The sequence below is a fragment of the Periplaneta americana genome, chromosome 8, assembly GCF_040183065.1.
Source record: "Periplaneta americana isolate PAMFEO1 chromosome 8, P.americana_PAMFEO1_priV1, whole genome shotgun sequence".
Classification (NCBI taxonomy): domain Eukaryota; kingdom Metazoa; phylum Arthropoda; class Insecta; order Blattodea; family Blattidae; genus Periplaneta; species Periplaneta americana.
In genome coordinates this window covers 116,841,130-116,862,317 of record NC_091124.1, presented here as the reverse complement: position 1 = coordinate 116,862,317, position 21,188 = coordinate 116,841,130, and the positions used below count along the sequence as shown (strand labels likewise).

At 36.5% G+C, this 21,188-nt stretch overlaps 1 protein-coding gene across 4 annotated transcripts in view; it reads right to left on the bottom strand.

Moving 5' to 3' along the window:
• The window catches only part of pbl (epithelial cell transforming 2 pebble), a 192,599-nt gene that overhangs the window by 6,202 nt on the left and 165,209 nt on the right, over positions 1-21,188 (bottom strand). For all 4 annotated transcript variants that reach the window (XM_069833481.1, XM_069833482.1, XM_069833484.1 and 1 more), the window contains one exon: positions 12,442-12,613. In XM_069833481.1, coding sequence (XP_069689582.1) covers positions 12,442-12,613 — 172 coding nt within the window. The remainder of the gene's footprint in view (positions 1-12,441; positions 12,614-21,188) is intronic.

The following is a 21,188-nucleotide window of genomic DNA, read 5'->3' as shown; positions in this document are numbered from 1 at the left end:
CCATTTAGCAAGATGCGGAAAATCTTCAAGTGAAATCCAGAATCTGTTCAGATCACCTCTTTGGTGTTTCAACTTCAAGCTCCTATTATTTTGATTCTCTGCCAATTCTTCTTCTTCTCCTAAGGAAAGTCCACTAACTTCAAATGACAAAAATGGATTTATTATCCAGTCATAAGAATTTGTGTTCAGATCTGGGAAATAATTTTCGAGTTTATCTGTGAGTAATGTCAGATAGTTGTAAATTGAATCTTTTATTTCGTTCTTCGAATCACAGTGAGATGTATTTGGGAACATTTTGTAGCTACCCTCTTTCACTTTCCGTGACCAAATTGTTAACTTGTCTCATAAGGCAGATATTTTGTCTGTTGTAGTTAAGATATTCTCATCCTTATCTTGCAGACTAGAATTATACTTATATACTACAACTATACGCACATCTATGCGTCTGTCAAGGACACGTTTCTACAAGGCAGCTAGGTAAGCAAGGGGTGACCAGCAATTTTCTTACTTCATTTCAGTTATCATGAGTTAATAGCTCAAAATAATGAAATATACCAAACAGTTCGCGACACCCATTATGGAAAGCTCTGTGCTAGAGGCTGTGAAAAATGACAATTTGATGCAGAATGTCTTGTTCAATAATGAAGCTACATTCTACCTGTGGGCATGTGAATAGACACAATTGTAGGATCTCGGCAGAGGAACAACCAAATGTGCTGCAGGAGTGGCAAAGGGATACACTCAAAATGAATGTGTGGTTGGTAGAGGTGTAGTGTAACAGTTTTTCCCAACACAACTCCGAACTGTGTCAGCTCCAGAAAAATCGCTGTGACAGATAATAGTGACTTTGTCACAGTGTGATTTTTGTGTTCGGATGATTCTTGACAATTGTGAACGCTTCTCATCATGAGCCCACAGATGTTTATGCGAATTGACCTACCGGTGTCATAAGTCTTACATCAACAATAACTGATTAGCACAGCGAGTATAACAAACACACTCTGATGTGTGGGTGTGATCCCAGTTTTGTTGTCTTTCAAGTTAATAATCTTCTGGCTTGCAGTCATTTGGACTCAGGAGCTGTCATATATATATATGTCAGTCGCCAGTGCTATGAGTAATATCGGTCAAAGATGGCAATTTCTCTTTCTCTGTGATTTTGGAACTATAATCACAGTTGGAACCAGAGACAAATCTGTCACAGCGACAAGATCACAGCTCTTCAAATCACACCATACCAATTGTGGTTGGGAATAACAAGGTCAATGGTCTATGGCCCTTGATGTTTCCAGGAGAACCAGTTACTGGACACACATACCACGGTACACTGGAACAATTTTTGGAGCCACAGTTGGTATCTGATGGGATTATGGATACTGTTGCCTTTCAACAGGATGGAGCACCATTCCATTTTGTCATAATTGTTTGGGACTATCTGAATCAAGTTTTTCCTGGTAGATGGATTGGTCGTGAATCACCAAGGTTTTGGGTGCCCACCCCCCCACCAAATCCGTCTCCCTTGGATGTTTTTGTCTGGAGGTTTGTCAAGTCTAAGATTTACAGGTGGTGATTAACAGGACTGAACAATTAAAACAATGGATTAGAGTCGCAGCTACCGAGAGTTTTATGATCTGTGGTGGAGAGCTGGGAGCTGTGTCTATACATACGATATGGTCACACTGAAATGTACTGAATCTGTGTCCAACTGTCAGGTATGTCTTAGTACTATTGTATATTGTGTAAACTATCGTTAACAATCCCCCCATTTGGATGTCCAGGAGGGGGATGCTGGGGAAGAACACATTGTGAAGCAACCCAACAGAGAGAAGAAAAGAAGATTGAGAATTGGAACGTAGAATGTAAGGACTCTTCAGCAAACAGGTAATGTGAAAAACTTGAAGGCAGAAATGAGAACAGAGTGGATGTGATGGGAATATCAGAAGGAGCATGTAGTGGATTAGCAGACATGTAACTGGAAGAAAGCTAACAAGATAGAAGAGGTAGTTGAGAAGGAGAAGAAGGGAGCATGTGTAATCCTAATGGTTGACTGGAACGCAGTAGTAGGAGAAGGACAAGATGGAAGAACAGTTGGAAACTATATTGGGAAAAAGAAACAATAGAAAATCTTTGGTGAATTTCTGGTAATAGACTATACATTGGTACAGGAAAGATTTCAAAATTGTTTTAAAAATGCAAAAACTTTACCAGGTGTGGATATTAACTCAGATCATGTCCTGCTGATAGGCGAAGTAGATATTCGTGTGAAGATAAGAGGGGGACCGGTAACGAAGAAACTGAACATGGAAAAACTGAAGAAGGAAGAAGAAATTTTGAAGCAAATTTTCAAGAATAAGTCGCTAGATTAGAATCCACACCTGATAATAGTAATGAGTATTGCACTCATCTAAAAAGCTGTATACAGAAAACAGCACAAGAAACACTAGGGTACAGACAAGATGTGAGTATTAACAAAAACATCGGAACACAGGCAAAAATATTAGAGAAAATGAAAAAACATCAACACAGAAGAAGCTAGAAGAAATTACAGGAAACTAAACAATGAATTAAGAAGAGAAACTGATAAGGCAAAGGAAGAATGGATGAAAGAGATATGTAAAGAAATAGACGATCTAGAAAGAAAAGATATGATTTAATGTACCGTGAAGTAAAATCTTTGTACTTCACAAATAAGGATACGAAATTCATGTGGTTGATAGAAGACAAAATTGGAAATGAAATAACAAACAAGGAATACTGAACAGATGGACAAAATATGTAGAAGAGTTATATGAGACAGGAAATCATACAGATGTCTTAGCTATAGAAGACAAAGCAACCGTATCAGAAGATGAAAAGGATCTTCTATTCTGTGGGAAGAAGTTAAACTAGCGCTTAGGGAAATGGAGAATAGGAAAACAACAGGACTTGATGGAATCCCCATTGAATTAGTGAAATGCTTGGGTAAAGACAAGAAGGAAATTCTAATAATATGCAACGAAATATATAAGAAAGGCAAATGGCTTGAAGATTTTATAGAGACATTGTTGCTGCCAATACTGAAGAATAATAATGCCAAGAAATATAACGAGTTCAGGACTATCAGCCTGATATAGCACTTGGCGAAGATTCTCCTGTGAATACTGAATCGACGTTTATATTTTAAGATGAAAGGACAGTTAAAAGAAGAGTAGTTTCGCTTCAGGAAGGGAAAACATCCAAAGGATGCAATTGGACTATTATGAACAATCGATGAAAGATACCTCGAGAAGAATAAAGAAGTGTCTATAGTATTTTTGTTAGACACATTGGATTGGAATAAACTGATGGTAATCCTGAAGAAAATAGATGTGGATTGGAAAAAGAGGAGGCTGTTCAATAATCTGTATATGAAACAACGAATCAAAGTCAGAATAGAAGAAATGTTTGAAGGAAATGAAAGGAGGAGAGGAGTATGACAAGGATGCCCTTTATCACCTATCTTGTTCAACTTCTACTTGGAAGATTTAATGAAGAACTGTTTCCAGAACATGCGAGGAGTCATAGTCGGAGGAAGAAGAATAAAGTGCAATTTGCTGATGATATGATATTGTTAGCAGAAGAGAAGATGATACTAAGGGATATGCTACTGGAGCTAAATGACACCTGTGAGCAGTAAGGGATGAAGATAAATGCAAAGAAGACGAAGACCATGGTTGTCGGAAGAAACATAAAGAAGGTAAACTTGAGAATTCTAAATGAGGCAGTAGAGCAAGTGGACAGCTTCAAATACTTGGCATGTATTATAAGCAGTAACATGAGTTGCTGTAAAGAAGTAAAAATGAGGATAGCAATGGCAAAGGAAGCTTTTAACAGAAAAAGGAGCATCAAGAGACTAGAGGTGTTTTATGTGAAGTGTGGCATTGTATGAGGCAGAAACATGGATATTACGACGATGTAGAAAAAAAGCAACTAGAAGCATTTGAAATGTGGATGTGGAGAAGGATGAAGCACGTGAAATGGACAGACAGAATAAGAAATGAAGCTGTGTTGGAAAGAGTGAGTGAAGAAAAAAACAATGCTGAAACTGGTCAGGGAGAGAAAAAAGAATTGGTTGGGTCATTGGCTGAGAAGAAACTGCCTACGAATGATACACTGGAAGGAATGGTGAACGGGAGAAGAGTTCGGGGCAGGAGGAGGTATCAGATGATAGACAACATTAAGATATATGGATCATATACTGGAATAAATCATTGCCAGAGTTACGGGCCAAAGTTATACAACTCTATTTTGATAATAAATCCTGACCTACGCTATTTTGAGTTTAATAAATTTAAGAAAAAAATTAAACCAATTATTTAGTATTCATGTCCTTTTTTTTTTTAATTTCAATTCACCTTATATTCTGTTCTTGACTTGATTATCTTCGTAATTATCCCAATAATTGTATTGGTTTTGTAATTTTATTTAATTTTTGTTATGTTCTATTTAGTACAAAATAGTTATTTATAGGCACCGCCCCCGGACATGAGCTTGCTCAGATGGATGTCCACTATGTCCATAATATGTATTTATTTTGTATTGTATATAGCTCTGACAAATGCACCCGAAGTCTTCCAAATCGGACATAGAATCTGGAGCCTGGTAATTTTTTTTTTTCTAAGAGTGTACAATAGTAATATCATAGGTATCTAATTTAGAATTTTCTTTGGCTATAGTTATTTTTAAAAAGTCATGTTGCTAGTTTTCAGAATTTCAATCATGAAACATCAGAATCAGAATGTACATTGGCTGATAGCCAATGAATAATGTTGCTGTAAGATTTCTTATACCAACAGGAATATATTTTATGATTGTTGTTACATACAGTGTTAATAAATTATAATTAATCGAAATATTTCTCCGAAACTAAACATTCACACATTTTTCTACACACACTTTTAATACTTAACACTAGGAGGACCAGAGTTACTGTCTACCTAAGGATGGGACCCATCATTTTGACAGGTGCAGGTTTATTACAGTTTCTTTCCAAATATTTAACAGTTTTGGGTAGGAATGTTTGTTTAGATAATTTTAAAATACTTTTACGGAATATGTATCATTTTTCTCTATTATATAAAATTATTTGTAATTTAATAACTATTGAGTTCATCTCAAGAAATAAGTACAAGTGAAGGGAATAATTTTCATATTTAAACATAATGCATTACACTACAAACAAGAATAAAAGTATCAACAAAAAACACAAAAATAGGAATTTTTCATAATTGTTTATTCAAAGTCACTGGCTGTATCATAACATCTTACACAGGTACACTCGGAACTTACTAAGCATGGTCCACATACATACTTGAAGCACTTTGGACACTGATTTTTACTTATATTCTTCCCTCTGCAGCCTCCAATCTGACATGTCTTGCGAGCATTGCTCTGTTGAGGAATTCTTACAGGAAGAGGGGCTGGTGGTCTAGTGGTTACATATTTAGCTGCTAGTTCTCCCAGCTTGAATGTGAACTGGCGCCGGGAAACTTTATCACCTGTTAACTTACTTCCTTGTATAGAATATATGCGTTGATTGCAGCCAGGTCCAGCACAATGAAAAAAAAAAAAAAAAAAAACATAACAGGTTATCTACGGCACCAATACTTCACAGTGTGAAGTCGAGCCATTTGATCTATGATGTCAACACCATACTTAGTTTCATTATAGAACATCAATGTTTCAGGCAGCTTTTTTTGATGCTGCTCATTGATGGTAACTGTGTTGTGTATTGTGCTCAATAGAAGCACATTCTTGCTCTTTTACACTGATAGGAAGTTAGGGTCATGCCACCTGACTTGTAAATAGTTGTACTGTGCAAGGGCACGTAGGCGATTTTGCTGATAGAGGAACTTCCCGTCTAGACTTTTTCCATGTACTGACCAAGCTAGTACTCTTGGATTTCAAATTTTCTCCGAGACATTTTGCTGTGAAGAAATTGTCGCATGTAATATTTCTTCCCTCGGAAAGGTAGGGCTCTGCCAGACGCATTACAACATGCTCTGCTAGCATCTACATATCTTTCAAGTAAGGAAAACCACTCTGCAAGTACTTAGAGCTTGTATCAACAGCCAGCCAAAACTTTATTTCAAACTTGTCTGGTTCATTGCCCATGTACTGTATGAATGGGCAGCGAGCCTTGCAAGGGAACAACTGTTCATCCACAGTGATGTTTTCACTTGATTTGTAACACAGCAAGCAATAATTGGCAATGAAGGTATTCCATATAGGAATAGCAGCTGCAAAGCGGTCTATTTGTAATCTTTGAAACCGTGTGGCTTTCTCATCAAATCGAAGAAATCTCAAAATTTTACTAAACTGATTTCTACTCATGGTGTTGCGAAAAAAATGCTGGTCCCCAAATCAGCGACCATAATAATTTTCGGGGAAAATTTTTTGCACCCTATACTCCTCTCACAAACATGAGAAATATTAGCTTCCAATGCTTCAATACTAATGGTTCAGCTGTCGTCTTGTAATTCCTGATATGCTCTGTTTTCAGTACTGTACATCTTTTTATATTCAGAAGCATGCTGTCATCAATTGGGAGTTTCCATGCGCTCAAATGCTTACAATTTATGATGAACCTCTCTGCATGGTCTGTAGGTCCAGGGGCTTCTGTCACGATATTCTGTCATGCTCTTCTTCCAGGTGCAGCTTGTAGAGGAATAACAGTCCATTGTGTCCCATCAGCAGTAGTCTCAACACTTCCTAGGATAGGATTGTTTGTTACCTGAGAGCAATTTCGTCCTCTTCCTCTGCCACGGCCACCTCTGGTAGTTGGAATATTAGGAGCCAGTGGTAGTGAAGTAACTAAAAACATAAATTAGATACTTTTGTATTAGACACACAATTCAATCCAGGAAATAGTGTTACAGAGATTTTTTCATATTGCTGCTGTGATAATTAGAACTGAAGTAACATACTACCGGTATTTATAAAAAATATGGTGATGAAAATAATAATAATAATAATAATAATAATAATAATAATAATAATAATAATAATAATAATAATAATCATCATCATCATCATCATCATAATAATAATAAATAATAGTAATGATAATTATTATTAATAATAATAAATTATGTAGCCTACCTCTTGTAGATGAAGTATCAGCTGGCTGTTCTGCTTGCTTATTATCTTGCCTCACATTATGCGATGAATCATCAACACCTCTGCTAGGAACGTAATCTGCATCTTTATCAGCGTATCTTTACTTTCACATAATTCCTCGATTTTGTCAATTTCACACAGATTACAGAGATTTTCACATTCTGATTCGTTATCAGACATAGTCATCAAATAGTGAATTTCTTGTTCTGTCTCTAGAGGCTGCCATTGGGAAACTGAATTTTCGCTGATGAAAACAGCGCACACGTGTCAAAACACACTCAGAGAGCAATATTTTATTTTTAGATACTGACAAAGGACCTGCGGAAGAGTCATAAACCACTCGTAGCGGTCGAAATGAAATCTAAACTTTGATGCAACAATAGAAATTTGAATCACTTCTGGTGTGTAGGCACAGTTGGTCTGAAACTTGGCACCTGTCAAAATGATGGGCAATGGTGTCTCTAGCAGTAATTGCTTGTAACATCCTTCAGAAAGATCATAGAAGTCCAATATTTTCAGGAATCCTACATCACAAAGATAAAATAAAAGTCGTAAATCGTGGGAGTCATAGGATGAAAAACTTTCGATTAATATATAAACCCATGGTACCCAGCAGAATGACAGGTCCGGTCCTCCTAGTGTTAAATATCTAACTTTTCAACTTCTATACTGTGTTAATATTTAGGAATTTACTTGGCAACTAGTTTCGAAATGTTGTTCATCACTGTCCATAGCCTAGTGGCTATGCTATGTTGCAGTTTGTTGTTCTTTTAGTGATGTTATTTTGTTTCTATGCATAGCCACTAGATTATGGACAATGAAGGACAACACTTCGAAACTACTAGTCACCAGGTAAATTCCTAAACGTTAACACAGTAAAGAAGTTGGAAAAGTTAATCAGTAAACGTTCATATTTCTTGATACATGTGATCGAGAATTTGAAATACAAATGTATTTTGGTGAATTTGTTTTAAGTGGTTTGTATTTGTATTTAAAATACTATTCTTTGAAGTATTTTGTATCTGTATTTAAAATAATGAGATGTTAGTATTTTGCCCACTCCTGTTCCCACACTCTCTACCATCAAATGTCCAGAGAAAATCACAACTCATCCATGAACAGACTCAATGATCAATGGTCCAAAATCCAGTTCTGGCATTGTTGCACTAGCTGCAATTATAATCATGCTGCTCTGTTCTGGGGACTCAGCTATGAAGCAATTGTAGGTGTTCTTGAAGTCAAAATGGCTTGAGTTTTCGTCTACAGTCATTCCTTACAGTGATGTTTCTTAACGCCTTGAGACAATTCTACTGTCTGGACCACAGTTGTATGGTGATGTCACAAGACCTGAAGCATCCTTGCTAAATATAGACTTCTAACAGCTTGATCCCAGTCCTTACATGTTGAGTTCATAGAATTACTGGGCACATATGATGTTTTAGGCCGGGTGCACACAGAACTAGACACGGCGCAGCGTGACGTGACATTTTGTCTCATGATATTTGTCTCCCATTGATTTCTTATTATGTGGTGCACACAGAATCAGACGCGGTGCGACAGTCACGAGCAGACACAAGGAGACACAGAGCGACAACATCGAATGACTGCTTGAAGTTCGTCGCGAGGAGACTGTCTGATAGCTGCAGTGTACTGTGCATGCGTTAGTAGTGGCTATGGTTGTACGCTTTACTATCTACAAATACTATATTGTTGTATAATGCATATTAATCATAATGGAGCTCGATGCGGATAAATTAGTTGTTTTAGTACAGGAAAGATATGTTTTGTAAAATCTTTGAAACAATATCACGACAATAATGTGGTTTCTAAAAAATATGTGAGAAATTGCAAATGAGATGAAAGCACCAGGTGGATAATAATATTGATAATAATAATTTGTAGTAGGCCTACTTCTATGCTCTATACTTTCATTCATCAATGATTTAATATACTATTTTTCTTTATTGTGAGTCGTGAAGTAGTCATAAACATACAAAATGGCGTTTGTGCACTACATTAGTAGTATTTAATTTTAAAATTCTTTCAATTCTATAGATTTTTAGGCGTATTAGGCATCCTTAAGAAATAATAACCAAAACTACAATGGAATTTCTCATATAGACAGTACTCTTTCATTGACGCCATTTTCTAGCCTAGGCCAGTTTTCTAAACCCACACAGCCAGCAAATCAGTTGTCACTAGCAGACCTTGTTAAGTTGTTGCGAGGCGTTGTAAAGCAAAAGTCGCGTCTTGCCTCACCACGTCGCGTCTCATTCTGTGTGCACCCGGCCTTAAACAGCGCAACAGCAGATCCTCAACCAATATGACAGCTTTTGCATCATCTTCTTGGCTAAGGGACATCTTAACTTATCATATAGTTATGAAAGATAAGTTAAAGCAACAAATTTACTTGTGATAAAAATTGCACCACACATTGATAACACTAGGGAACAACTGTTCTGCGGTAAAAAGGAAAGTTGGTTATTGGTATGGAAACCAATGCCCTGAGTTCGAAAATAATTTCGTTTTTTATGTATCAAGTCTAGTTTTGTCGCAATTTCATTTTTTCGATATGTATCGCCGTGCAGTATTCACTATACGTTAAGCCGAAATGCCCTCTCGCTGATGGCACTAAATATCCACAAGTAAATATATTTTTGTTCTAATATTTATCTCAGAATGATGTTTTCATCATCCAATGCCCTATTACCCCATCCCCTTTCTCATTTTCCCGAGAAGTTGTTTACAGAAAACATTAACAATTATACAGTTCTTAAATCTTATCGGTTGAGCAGTTGGCTTACTTCTGTGAACACATGTGAATTTTGTTACAGTGGTGTCCCTAGAATCATAGTGTAAAAACGTGATTTACTGAATATGGCGAGTACATCAGGATTGCATAGGAGATAATGTGTTCAAAATCCTCAGAAGTTTTGCTATATTTGTGGGTTTTATATGTTCGAAAAGTACGTAAAATAGATTAGTTTGTAAAGAAGCTATATTTGCTTCAAAGTGAAAGTTAGTGACATGGATAAATCATCTGCACCTCATAGTGCGTGTAACAGTTGTGTAGAAGGATTGCATTACTGGTATGAAGAAAAACGGAAAGCAATGCCATTTGCTATACCAATGGTATGGCGTGAGCAGAGAAATCACTATGATGACTGTTATTTTTGTATGTGTAATGTTACTGGTTACAACATGGGAAACAAGAAATCAATCAAGTATCCAAATCTTCAATCAGCTTTGAGGCCTGTTCCTCATGGACCCGACTTACCTGTACCTACACCACCAGCAAACTTGGGTAAAGTAAATCTGAAAGCATTTCTCCGAATGCAGATACTGAGACGTCTTCTGATCCAGACGAATTTCACAATTCACCGAAAAGAATTTACCCAACCTGAACTGAACGATTTGGTAAGGGAATTAGGACTCACCTAAAAGAAAAGTGAATTACTAGGCTCTAGACTGCATGAGAAGAACATGCTGGTACCTGGAGTTACATTTTCGTGGTACAGGAATCGTGAAAAATGTTTCCGGAAATACTATACACAGAAAGATAGATTGGTATATTGTAGAGATGTGAGAAATCTACTAAAACAGTTGGGAGAGGAGGTATATGAGCCCAAAAGTTGGAAGCTTTTATTGATTCTTCGAAAAGAAGCCTTAAAGCAGTATTGCTTCGTAACGGCAATAAATTAGCGTCCATACCCCTTGCACATTCTACAGTCCTATCGGAAACATATGAAACATTAAGGTTGATTCTTGAAAAAATTAAATATCATGAACATGAGTGCCAAATATGCAGTGACCTGAAATTTGTTGGTTTACTATTGAGACAACAGGTAGGATGCACAAAATTTCAGTGCTTCCTGTGCAAGTGGGACAGCAGGGTCAGGAACAAACATTGGAATATTGTATACTGGCCTGAAAGAAAGCAATTAACACTAGGAGACAAAAATATTAACAATGTTAAGTCTCGTTGCTCATAAGAAAATTATACTCCCTTCGATACATATAAAACTGGGAGTTATGAAGCAGTGTGCCAAGGCACTGGACAAAAATCTTCCTTGCTTCCAGTACTTACGTACGAAGTTTACTTCGTCACATGCTAAAATCAGGGAGGGAATATTTGATGGGCCACAAATTCGAAAGCTGATGATGGACCACAATTTCAACAGTACAATGAACGAAACAGAAGAAAGTGCATGGAACGTATTCAAAGAAGTTGTGAATAAATTTCTTGATAACGTGAAGGATCCACGGTACAAAGAAATTGTGGGAAACATGTTAGACAAATTCAAAGTGCTCGGTTATAACATGAACCTAAAGCTTCACTTTCTAATGGCTCATATAGATTACTTTCCTGCGAATTTAAGAGCCCTCAGCGAAGAGCAATGTGAAAGGTTCCACAGGATCTAAAAGAGGTAGAGCGACGCTATTAGGGACGTTGGGATGTAAATATGATGGCTGATTACTGTTAGAGTATCGCACGTGATTATTCTTGCAAGGACTTCACACACACTAAGATTCCACGGAAAGAGAAAAAGAGAAACCGAGGACATCTAATACACATTCTGAAGATAAGCTTTCTGCTCTTATAATTTTGTTTAGTAAGATGTTTTCCTTGTATATAGGCCTATGTGTCTGAATTCTTAACTGTTTCTTTTATTGTTATACAACTTAGAAAAAAATAGATGGACGTGTTAACGAATGAGATACAGAAAATAATTATATGATTTCAAGGAACACGCTGTAACCTATAATTTTATTTTGTGGCAAAATAACGTTTTGCTAAATTTCCAAAAAGCTGATGTGATACGGCAAAACAAATATATTTTTGAATTCAGCACACCAAAATTGGTAAAAATGGCATATTTATATTTATACCGCAGAAAGAAAGTTTCCATTTGTTCCCTAGTGTAATCAATAGCTTCCTTTCCATTATTGTAAAACTTCAATAAAATAAGCACAGGATCAGTGCTTAAAATAAAAAAGTAGTTCATAGCATGGCATTTTATGACCTCTTAAACATCAGTCATCTTAAAAAATGTAGAATACACATTTCTATACTCATTAAACACCTTAATGTAATAAATCGTCCTATATATCAATGTTTATTGATTTTTACATAGTGACCCACAGTTTTTACTGGCTAATGTAATAAAAGCAAACATGCAAATAAGTCAAATTTTGTCACTCCACTTTTTTACTGGCTAATGCAATGAAAGTTATAAAATTAAAATGAAAGTAATTAAAATTCTGTCACAAGTTCAAGGAGCTGTTACCCTAACATAAACTTACATTGAGATTATTGCAGCTAGCCAGCCTCATCTGTGCCAGCTGAGAGGCCGGAGTGAGATTCGTTGTACTACCAAATGGACTCATCATTGTGGACACAGCTCGCTTTAATTTACTAGGTGTTTTGTTGAAGCTAAAGGCTCGGCCTACCTTCATCTTCGTTCGAGACGCAAATCTGAAACAAAACAAAATTCATTTCATTATGACGAAGTTCTACAAATTCTGGCCTGATGACAATTTTCTTGAAGATTATACTGTAGAGAAAAAAGAAGAGCGAAAAAACAGAAAAAGAACAGAAAGAAAGAAAAACTAATAAACCAAGAAAGAGAAAAATAAAGAAAGGAAAGAAATAGGGAAAAAAAATATGCTGCTGTATTGCACAATTTTAATTAGTCTTACCCAAGACTCCGAAACCTATATTCTTTCATCTACAGCAAAATATGCTTTCATTTTCGTCTGCACTGTCGAAATCTTAAATACTAACATTTCAGCCACTGTGGCTCAATGCTGCTGTTTAGCTGAAAAAGATCACCCATGAATTGAGGTTGGTGGACTGGGGTATTCCTCAGAAAGTATGCAACTGAGATACACACAGGAGAGCTTCAGAAGTAATAGTATTGAATGCTCATGCAACTGGATGGCTGCCATTTGCCATCACGAGTTCCAATAAACGCTGCCAGTTGGGTATTCATGCTTCCATCAGTCTTCTTAATGGCTGAGCGGAGATGAAGATGGTTCTTGTCCATTATGGAGTTCAAGTCGTCGTACAACATATAGTGGGAAGAAGTGATTGGCAGCTTGCACAAGTGTGTGGCCAAACAGTCATGTCCTGTGTGAAGTCTAAACAGTCCTAATGTCTTCCTTCATGGAGAATCTGATATTAAATCTTTGTTGTCTATTAAAGATTACCACTGTTTTCTTTCACTTTGCAATCTGATTATTCTGTGTGTCATTGTTTTGCAATATTCTTTATATTCTTTCCATATTTTTTTTATTATAAACTTTCATCATTAGAGAATTACTACAAGGACAAAGTACACTCTAGCAATGTGTGTGACTGATTTAAGAAAATTAACATTATACATATAAGCCTTAGCGAAAACTAGCAACAAGAGCATGGCAAAGACAAGCCTCCAACCTCAAATTCAGTAACAATGAAAATTTGGCTTTTGGATAAAAACATATGTTAGGATGAAAGCATGGTGCAATAGAAACTTTATGATATTATAGAAGAGTAGAAACTAAAATGCATAACAAAACCCTTGCAAAGAACGGCCACAGAGTCTTCCTTATCACACAGACTTAAAAATATTATTGAATTCATTTGGTCACACATCAAAAACTGATTAGCAGAAACAATAATACATTTAAAATTAAAGATGTCAAGAAGCTTTGTTACAATAGATTCGAAGAAGTGGGCATAGAGAAATGGCAGAACATGTGCAGACATGTGAATGGTAATGAGGAACATTATTACAATAAAGATGTTGTGGTTTTTGTAGTGGAAAATACTATTCAACAATCTTTCATTAATGGTGTAACAGACAAGTAATGGAGTGTCAGGATTTGAATGTCCATATAAGGTAGAGACCATGTTTAGTGTAGAAGAACTTAAATAAGAGAGTGAATTTGTGAAAAATGTTTGATATCGCCAGACATATGCATAATAGGGACCAACATAAATTTCATGCAAATCAAGGTTTCAGGTATAACTTCCTGTAAAGTTGATTTGAATAATTTTGAGGAAAAAATTGTTCCGGGGCCAGGCATCGAACCCGGGACCTTTGGTTAAATGTGCCAACGCTCTACTAACTGAGCTACCCAGGAACTCTACTAGACATCGATCCAATTTTTCCCTCTATATCCACAGACATCAAAATGGACTGACAACTGTCAAGCAACCAACACTGAGTGCACACTAACTCTGTGTGACTTAAATTGTGGTTTTCTGTTAACGAACAGTGACGTGTATTATGCAAATCAAGCTTTCAGGTATAACTCCCTGTAAAGTTGATTTGAATAATTTCGAGTGAAAAATTGTTCCGAGGCCGGGTATCGAACCCGGGACCTTTGGTTAAACGTACCAATGCTCTACCAACTGAGCTACCCAGGAACTCTACCAGACACCGATCCAATTTTTCCCTCTATATCCACAGACCTCAAAGTGGCTGACAACCATCAAGCAACCAACATTGAGTGCACACTAACTCTGTATCACTGTTCATTAACAGAAAACTACAATTTAATAAGTCACACAGAGTTAGTGTGCACTCAATGTTGGCTGCTTGACGGTTGTCAGCCCACTTTGATGTCTGTGATTATAGAGGGAAAAATTGGTCGGTGTCTAATAGAGTTCCCAGGTAGCTCAGTTGCTAGAGCATTGGTACGTTTAACCAAAGGTCCCAGGTTCGATGCCCGGCCCTGGAACAATTTTTTCCCTCGAAATTATTCAAATTACATATACACCTTTTACTTGATGATATGTATCAGAGGAAGAACAATTGTTTGTATGCATCTGAAGTCTGATTAGTGGAATATGCAGCTAGTGAGCAATGCATGCAATGGAGGGGGAAAGGAACTGGCCATCCCACCCCATTATCTCCTGGCCTAGCGCCTTCTTGGTATCACTTGTTGGGTTCAGACCTGTCTTAGGACAGTTGACTAAACAACAATACAGTGTAGTACTAATGGAGACGGAATGGACCAACCAATTCATGCCAGGTGGTGGCGGCAATGGGTGCGGGGGCAGTGGCGGTGGTGGTGGTGGTGGCGGCGGCGGCAGTGACTTTTTATGCAGCCTGAACACTGATTAATTAAGATGCAGACTACAGACATCTGTGAGTCATCAGTTATGATAAGGGCTCATTCTGTATCTATTTACTTTTTTAAGAACCATAATTGGTAAATTCTTAGTCTCATTAGTGAAATATGTTACTAGTCAGAGATGTATGCAGTGGAGGGGAAAGGAACTGGCCACCCTAACCCATTATCTCCTGGCTGGAGTGATGCCCTATTGGTATCACTTATGAGGTTCCATCCTGTCTTCAGACAGTTGACTAAACAACAATTGTTGAATCAAGCTGTACTTTTGGAATTGTTGTGTGCAATCAAGAAAACTAAATTTCATCTCTTTATTTGGGCCTATATGAATTATTTCATTTGGGATATCTTTTGAATAATACAGTGAGACTCAGCAAACATTCCCGGTGTTTCTATTGGCTGACCAGTGGCAAGTCCCTCTCCTCATCAGCTACCATCACCTTTTGCATCCACAAACTCACAGCGCTTCAACAGATTAAAATTTACGTGCTCTGTTATATTGGTAATATTCGGTACTCACCCTCCACACAGTAGCTGTGCAAGTGTTACCCATTCTAAGTAATACATAATTCACATCACATCATTCACAGAACCTGGTTCATTAAACTTATCATTAAATTTAGTATTGTTTCTCCACACGGAACTGGGTGGCAAGAAAATTTACGTCTAAAGATTCCCTTGTTCTGTCACACGATTTCTTTTTCCATGTGTACATTTCCTAAATGTGCAGGTAATCATGCACTCAATATGCAACCGTTGCAAAACACAACAACGTAATAAACTGCACTTCTTCTTAACTAAGTTATTGCGTGTATTTACTACTGACTTTAATTTGAGTTTTCTGTTGCTCATTGTGCAGGTGATTTCGAAATTTCTGTCTGAGGGACTTCCTGGAACTATGTTCAAACATAGCTCCTACTTCTTCCAGTTGAATTTCATTGCCTCCCTAAGCCCGCCATTTGTCCCTGTCCTCAACAAGATTAATCCAGTCTTTACCATCATATTCCACATCCCTCAAATCCATTTTAATATTATCCTCCCATCTACGTCTTGGCCTCCCCAAAGGTCTTATTCCCTTCAGTTTTCCAACTAACACTCTATACGCATCTCTGGATTTGCCCATACATGCTACATGCCCTGCCTATCTCAAACGTCTGGATTTAATGTTCCTAACTGTGTCAGGTGAGAAATAAAATGCATACAGTTCTCTGTTATGTTACTTTCTCCATTCTCCTGTAACTTCATTCCTCTTACCCCCAAATATTTTCCTAAGGACCTTATTCTCATACACCCTTAACCTATGTTCCTCTCTCAAAGTGAGAGTCCAAGTTTCACAACCATATAGAAGAACCGGTAATATAATTGTTTAATAAATTCTAACTTTCAGTTTTGTTTCATTAAGCCTACTCACTAAATTTAGTACTGCTTTTCTACATGAAACTGAGCAACCAGGAAATTTACTTCTAAAGTTTTATCTTGTTCTACCACACTATTTCTTTTTCTATATGTACATTTTCAAAATGTGTATGCATTAAATATGTAATCGCTACAAAACACAACACAACGTAATAAATTGCACTTATTTTAAGTTGACTCAGGGCATGTCTTTAATGCAAGCTATCTTTCAGTTTGGCACAGCTAATTTTGGGTAACAGGTATTCACTAACCATGCAGCTATCATGTGGTGATCTCTATCTCTCTTTACCTTATTCCCTCTCTCTTGGCACATACACAAGAGCTGATGTGTGAAAGATAACACAAACACCAGTCAGGAGTGATAAATTAAGCTAAGCATTAGGGGATTCATCAGCCATGCATATAGGGAGGGGGGGGGGGGACAAACTTGCGAGAATTGTCGAATCAGCATATTTAGTGATCAGTCATAAAACAAGGAAGTTCAATTATTATATTCAGTACTTGTGAGTTATATATCAATATCACACAAGATGGACAACACTTCCATAATTACTGTATGGAAGGTGAGTATCAAATGTTATTAATATAGCATACATAGGCAAAGACTGTGAGTTTGTGGACTGGATGCAAGCAGCAGCGGTATTGGAGAAGACTTTCCACTGGTCGGCTAAAAAGAATACCAGGAACATTTGTTATGACACACTGTAGTTCAAGAAAAATTATAAACAGCAATACTATTTCAGAAGTGCCAATTTTCAAGTGGGTTACTGCATTCGTAATTCCATAGTGAAGCTGTGTCGCCCCCCGCTCCCTTCTGGCAAAATCAGACATAAAACAGATTCCACATCTACATGTTACCTGTCACTTCTTCTGCAATAAAAAAAATCTCTGTAACATGTTTGCATTGAGCAGCTACTATTTTTAGCCAATTTTTTTAAGCATACTTCTCCTTATGTTATCTAAATCAGAAGCAATTCAAATGTTATATGTTCAATGTTGGCCTGAATTCAGTCTAATTCTTTCTTATAACACTGAGGACTCTTTCTGTAGGAGCACTATGAGGCACTCTTAGTACAACAAAAAAAAAAAAAATACTTAATGTTTTATGCTTTACTTGTCCACTTCCGTTTCTGAGATCTGCAATTTTTGCCCAATTTTCATTATTATAATACATTCAGAAAACATAATATCTCATTGGTAAACTCCATAATCCTCTTCAGAATGACTATTTGATTTGCTTAGTTGAGTTGCCAGGTGGTTCACATAGAAGCAAACAGGGTTTATGTATCTTTTTCACCCCTTTCTTATTCTATATATATATATATATATATATATATTTGCCATGATAATTTTGCTTTTCCGTAATATTCCCTTTGGCTGTGATGCAGTAATATTGGGGGGAAATTCATAATAGTTAGCACCTCTGACATTTGCAATATGATAAAAGAACTGAAATGTCACAAAACTTTTAAAACATATGAGAAAATATGTATCATTCGTATGACACTACTTTAATTTTTTTTAAATATCTTGTTGAATGTTTTTTTTTTTCTTTTTTTGCATGAATATCTTAAAATGTTGTTCATCAACAGTATATGTTCCCATATGAACAAATTGTATTTCATTTTGAGAAATTCCAGGAGGTTCAATTTCTTTCAATACAAATTTTATCGCGTTCTCTTCATTTCCGCCAATATTAAACTTGGCTCTGATTGACTGGACGGTGTGACTTTTGGTGTTCCAAATAACTACTTTAGTACGATTCTTGGCATCTCTCAGTGCAGTCCTTATCCGGAGATCTGATTGAGGGACTATTTTACCTCCAGAGAATTTTACACTGAGGGACTCCATGAGTCATAAGCAGTGAAAAATATAGTGGGACTGCATTGGTGTTAATGCAGCTCATGTGGGTGAGGTTTGTTACTTGTCAGCTTAAACAACAAGTTTAAGCCCCCTCACCACGACAAGGTGAGTACCCAGTTGCAGAAGACACAGCCCTGCAGTATATACACTGCACCCAAACTCTGGCTATTAGCAACAGGCATCTATAATGAACACCGATCAAAATACCCCTCATTTTTCGTGAAAAACAACAACTGAATAGACTACAGTGGACTGTAGTGGACTTTATGTTGTCAGCAAACAACTAGATACATTAAGAAGATTGATTGATTCTTTTCCACCAAAAATTTAGACCTCCCTTTTCTAAATTCTTTTTAAAACAGCCTTAAAATGGCATCAGCTGGAAATCCAACTCTTCTTTTCTATTATAGCCTGTTGTTATACTTGGAATATTGTTGCATTTCACTTCTCCTGTATTTTCAGTATTCCTCTATTCTTATATATAAACTACATACACCATGCCCATAACTGTTTCCCAGTTTCCATGGTTTATTACTCACAATTGGTTCAAGCAGATGATATGAAAAAACACTATATGAATGACGAAGAACTATCAAACTTTGTACAGACTGCAAGGTCTTGATGACAGAAGCTGTACAAATGTATCTTCAGATGACAAAATGACAGAAAAAGTGTTCTTAAAGTTATTTCACAGTCTAGTATATACAGTCGCGAAGCTCAATACATAGTAAATATGCAAACATTAGATAGTTGCTCACCACTAGGATCGCTAATATCGCCTCATTACAGGCAATGCAAAATAGTACCATCAGTCTATTGTTTCTAGCACCCTTAAAACTGAAGCTTCGTGACTGTATATAGTAGACTGTGGTTATTTCATGAGATAAAGTCTGTAAACACAGTGCAACTAGAGTTTCGATGGGATGTGAGAAGATTCCTCCAAGCAAGATCATCTATTCGTGCTTGAAATGAGTGTTTTGTTGTGACTGATAACCAGGGAAAGGATTTATATGTAAATACATATTTACTTATAAAGCTAATATAATTTATATTTTGCATTATCTTTATGTTTCACAATGTGTAGGGTTGAAAAATCCTACTTTTATTTTCCATATTTTTCCATATTTTAGAGTTTAGTACATATTTTCGTTAATTTCCATATATTTTCCATATTTCATATAAAACAGTCCATATTATATTAGGTTTAACAATAAAACAAAACAAAATTCCATTAACTTTTAAAAATACATTTCAACAATAGAGATTTAAACACATGTTCAGTAATCCCTTTAACATCAGAGTTATTTGAAAATTAGCAGTCCTATCAACAATGGGAAAGTAAGTTACAAAACTGTATTAATTTAATTTAAAATTTTTAACAGACTTCAGTTGTGCAGCTCAACAGTTAAATGCCAGTCAGAGTACACATAGGTTCAGTTTTGTAAATCATACTATAAAGACGGTAAATATGCCAAAAGTACGTCATTCAGTCAATTTAAAATCAAAACTAACAAGTTACATTTCAGAATTTAAAGAAGATGGTTTATCAACTGACAATAAAATATTATTTTGTAATTTGTGTCAGTGTGCAGTATCATCTACACAAAAGTTCCTGGTGCAACAACACATTACAACTAGTAAACATCAGGCCAACAAACAACTAAATTCCAAGCAGAGACAATTGTTTTTAACACAACCAACAACATCGAATGTAAGATCTGAGTTTAACATCGACCTGTGCCGTTCTCTCATCTCTGCTGATATTCCTCTCTACAAACTAAAGAATAAGGTCTTCAGGGAATTCCTTGAAAAATATACTCAACATACAATCCCGGATGAGTCAACACTTAGGAAGACGTATGCTCCATCCATCTACGATGAGACAATACAGAAGATAAGAGATGAAATTAAAGATAGTTCAATTTGGGTTTCCATTGATGAGACTCCCGACAAAGAAGGTAGACTTGTTGGTAATGTAGTTATCGGTTTGTTAAGTGAACAATATTCTGAACGAATTCTTTTACATTGTGATGTTCTAGAAAAGTGCAATAACAAAACTATAGTTAAACTGTTCAACGAAGCTATGGGTATCCTGTGGCCAAAGGGTATTATGTACGATAATGTGTTATTCTTTATTAGCGATGCTGCCCCTTATATGGTCAAAGCTGGACAAGCATTATCTGTTGTATATCCTAAATTGACTCATTTTACTTGTGTGGCGCATGCATTTCATCGTGTGGCAGAAGTGGTCAGAGACAATTTCCCTAAAGTAGATTTGTTGATTTCATCAGTGAAAAAAGTATTTCTCAAAGCTCCCAGTAGAGTTAACGTGTTGAAAGAAATGTACCCTGAAATTCCATTGCCACCAAAGCCAATTTTAACTAGATGGGGTACATGGCTAGAAGCAGTTGAATATTATGCCGAACATATAGACTCTATTAACAATGTTCTCCTTGCATTGGACTCTGAAGATGCAGTCTCAATTGATACTGCGAAAACAGTTACCTGTGACATAAGTGTGAAGAATGACTTAGCTCACATTCAGCATACATTTTCATGCATCATAAAAACGCTCAAAAGTCTCCAAAATAGGCACCTTTCACTATCTGAAAGTTTTGAAATTATAAATAGTACTGTGGAACAACTGAATC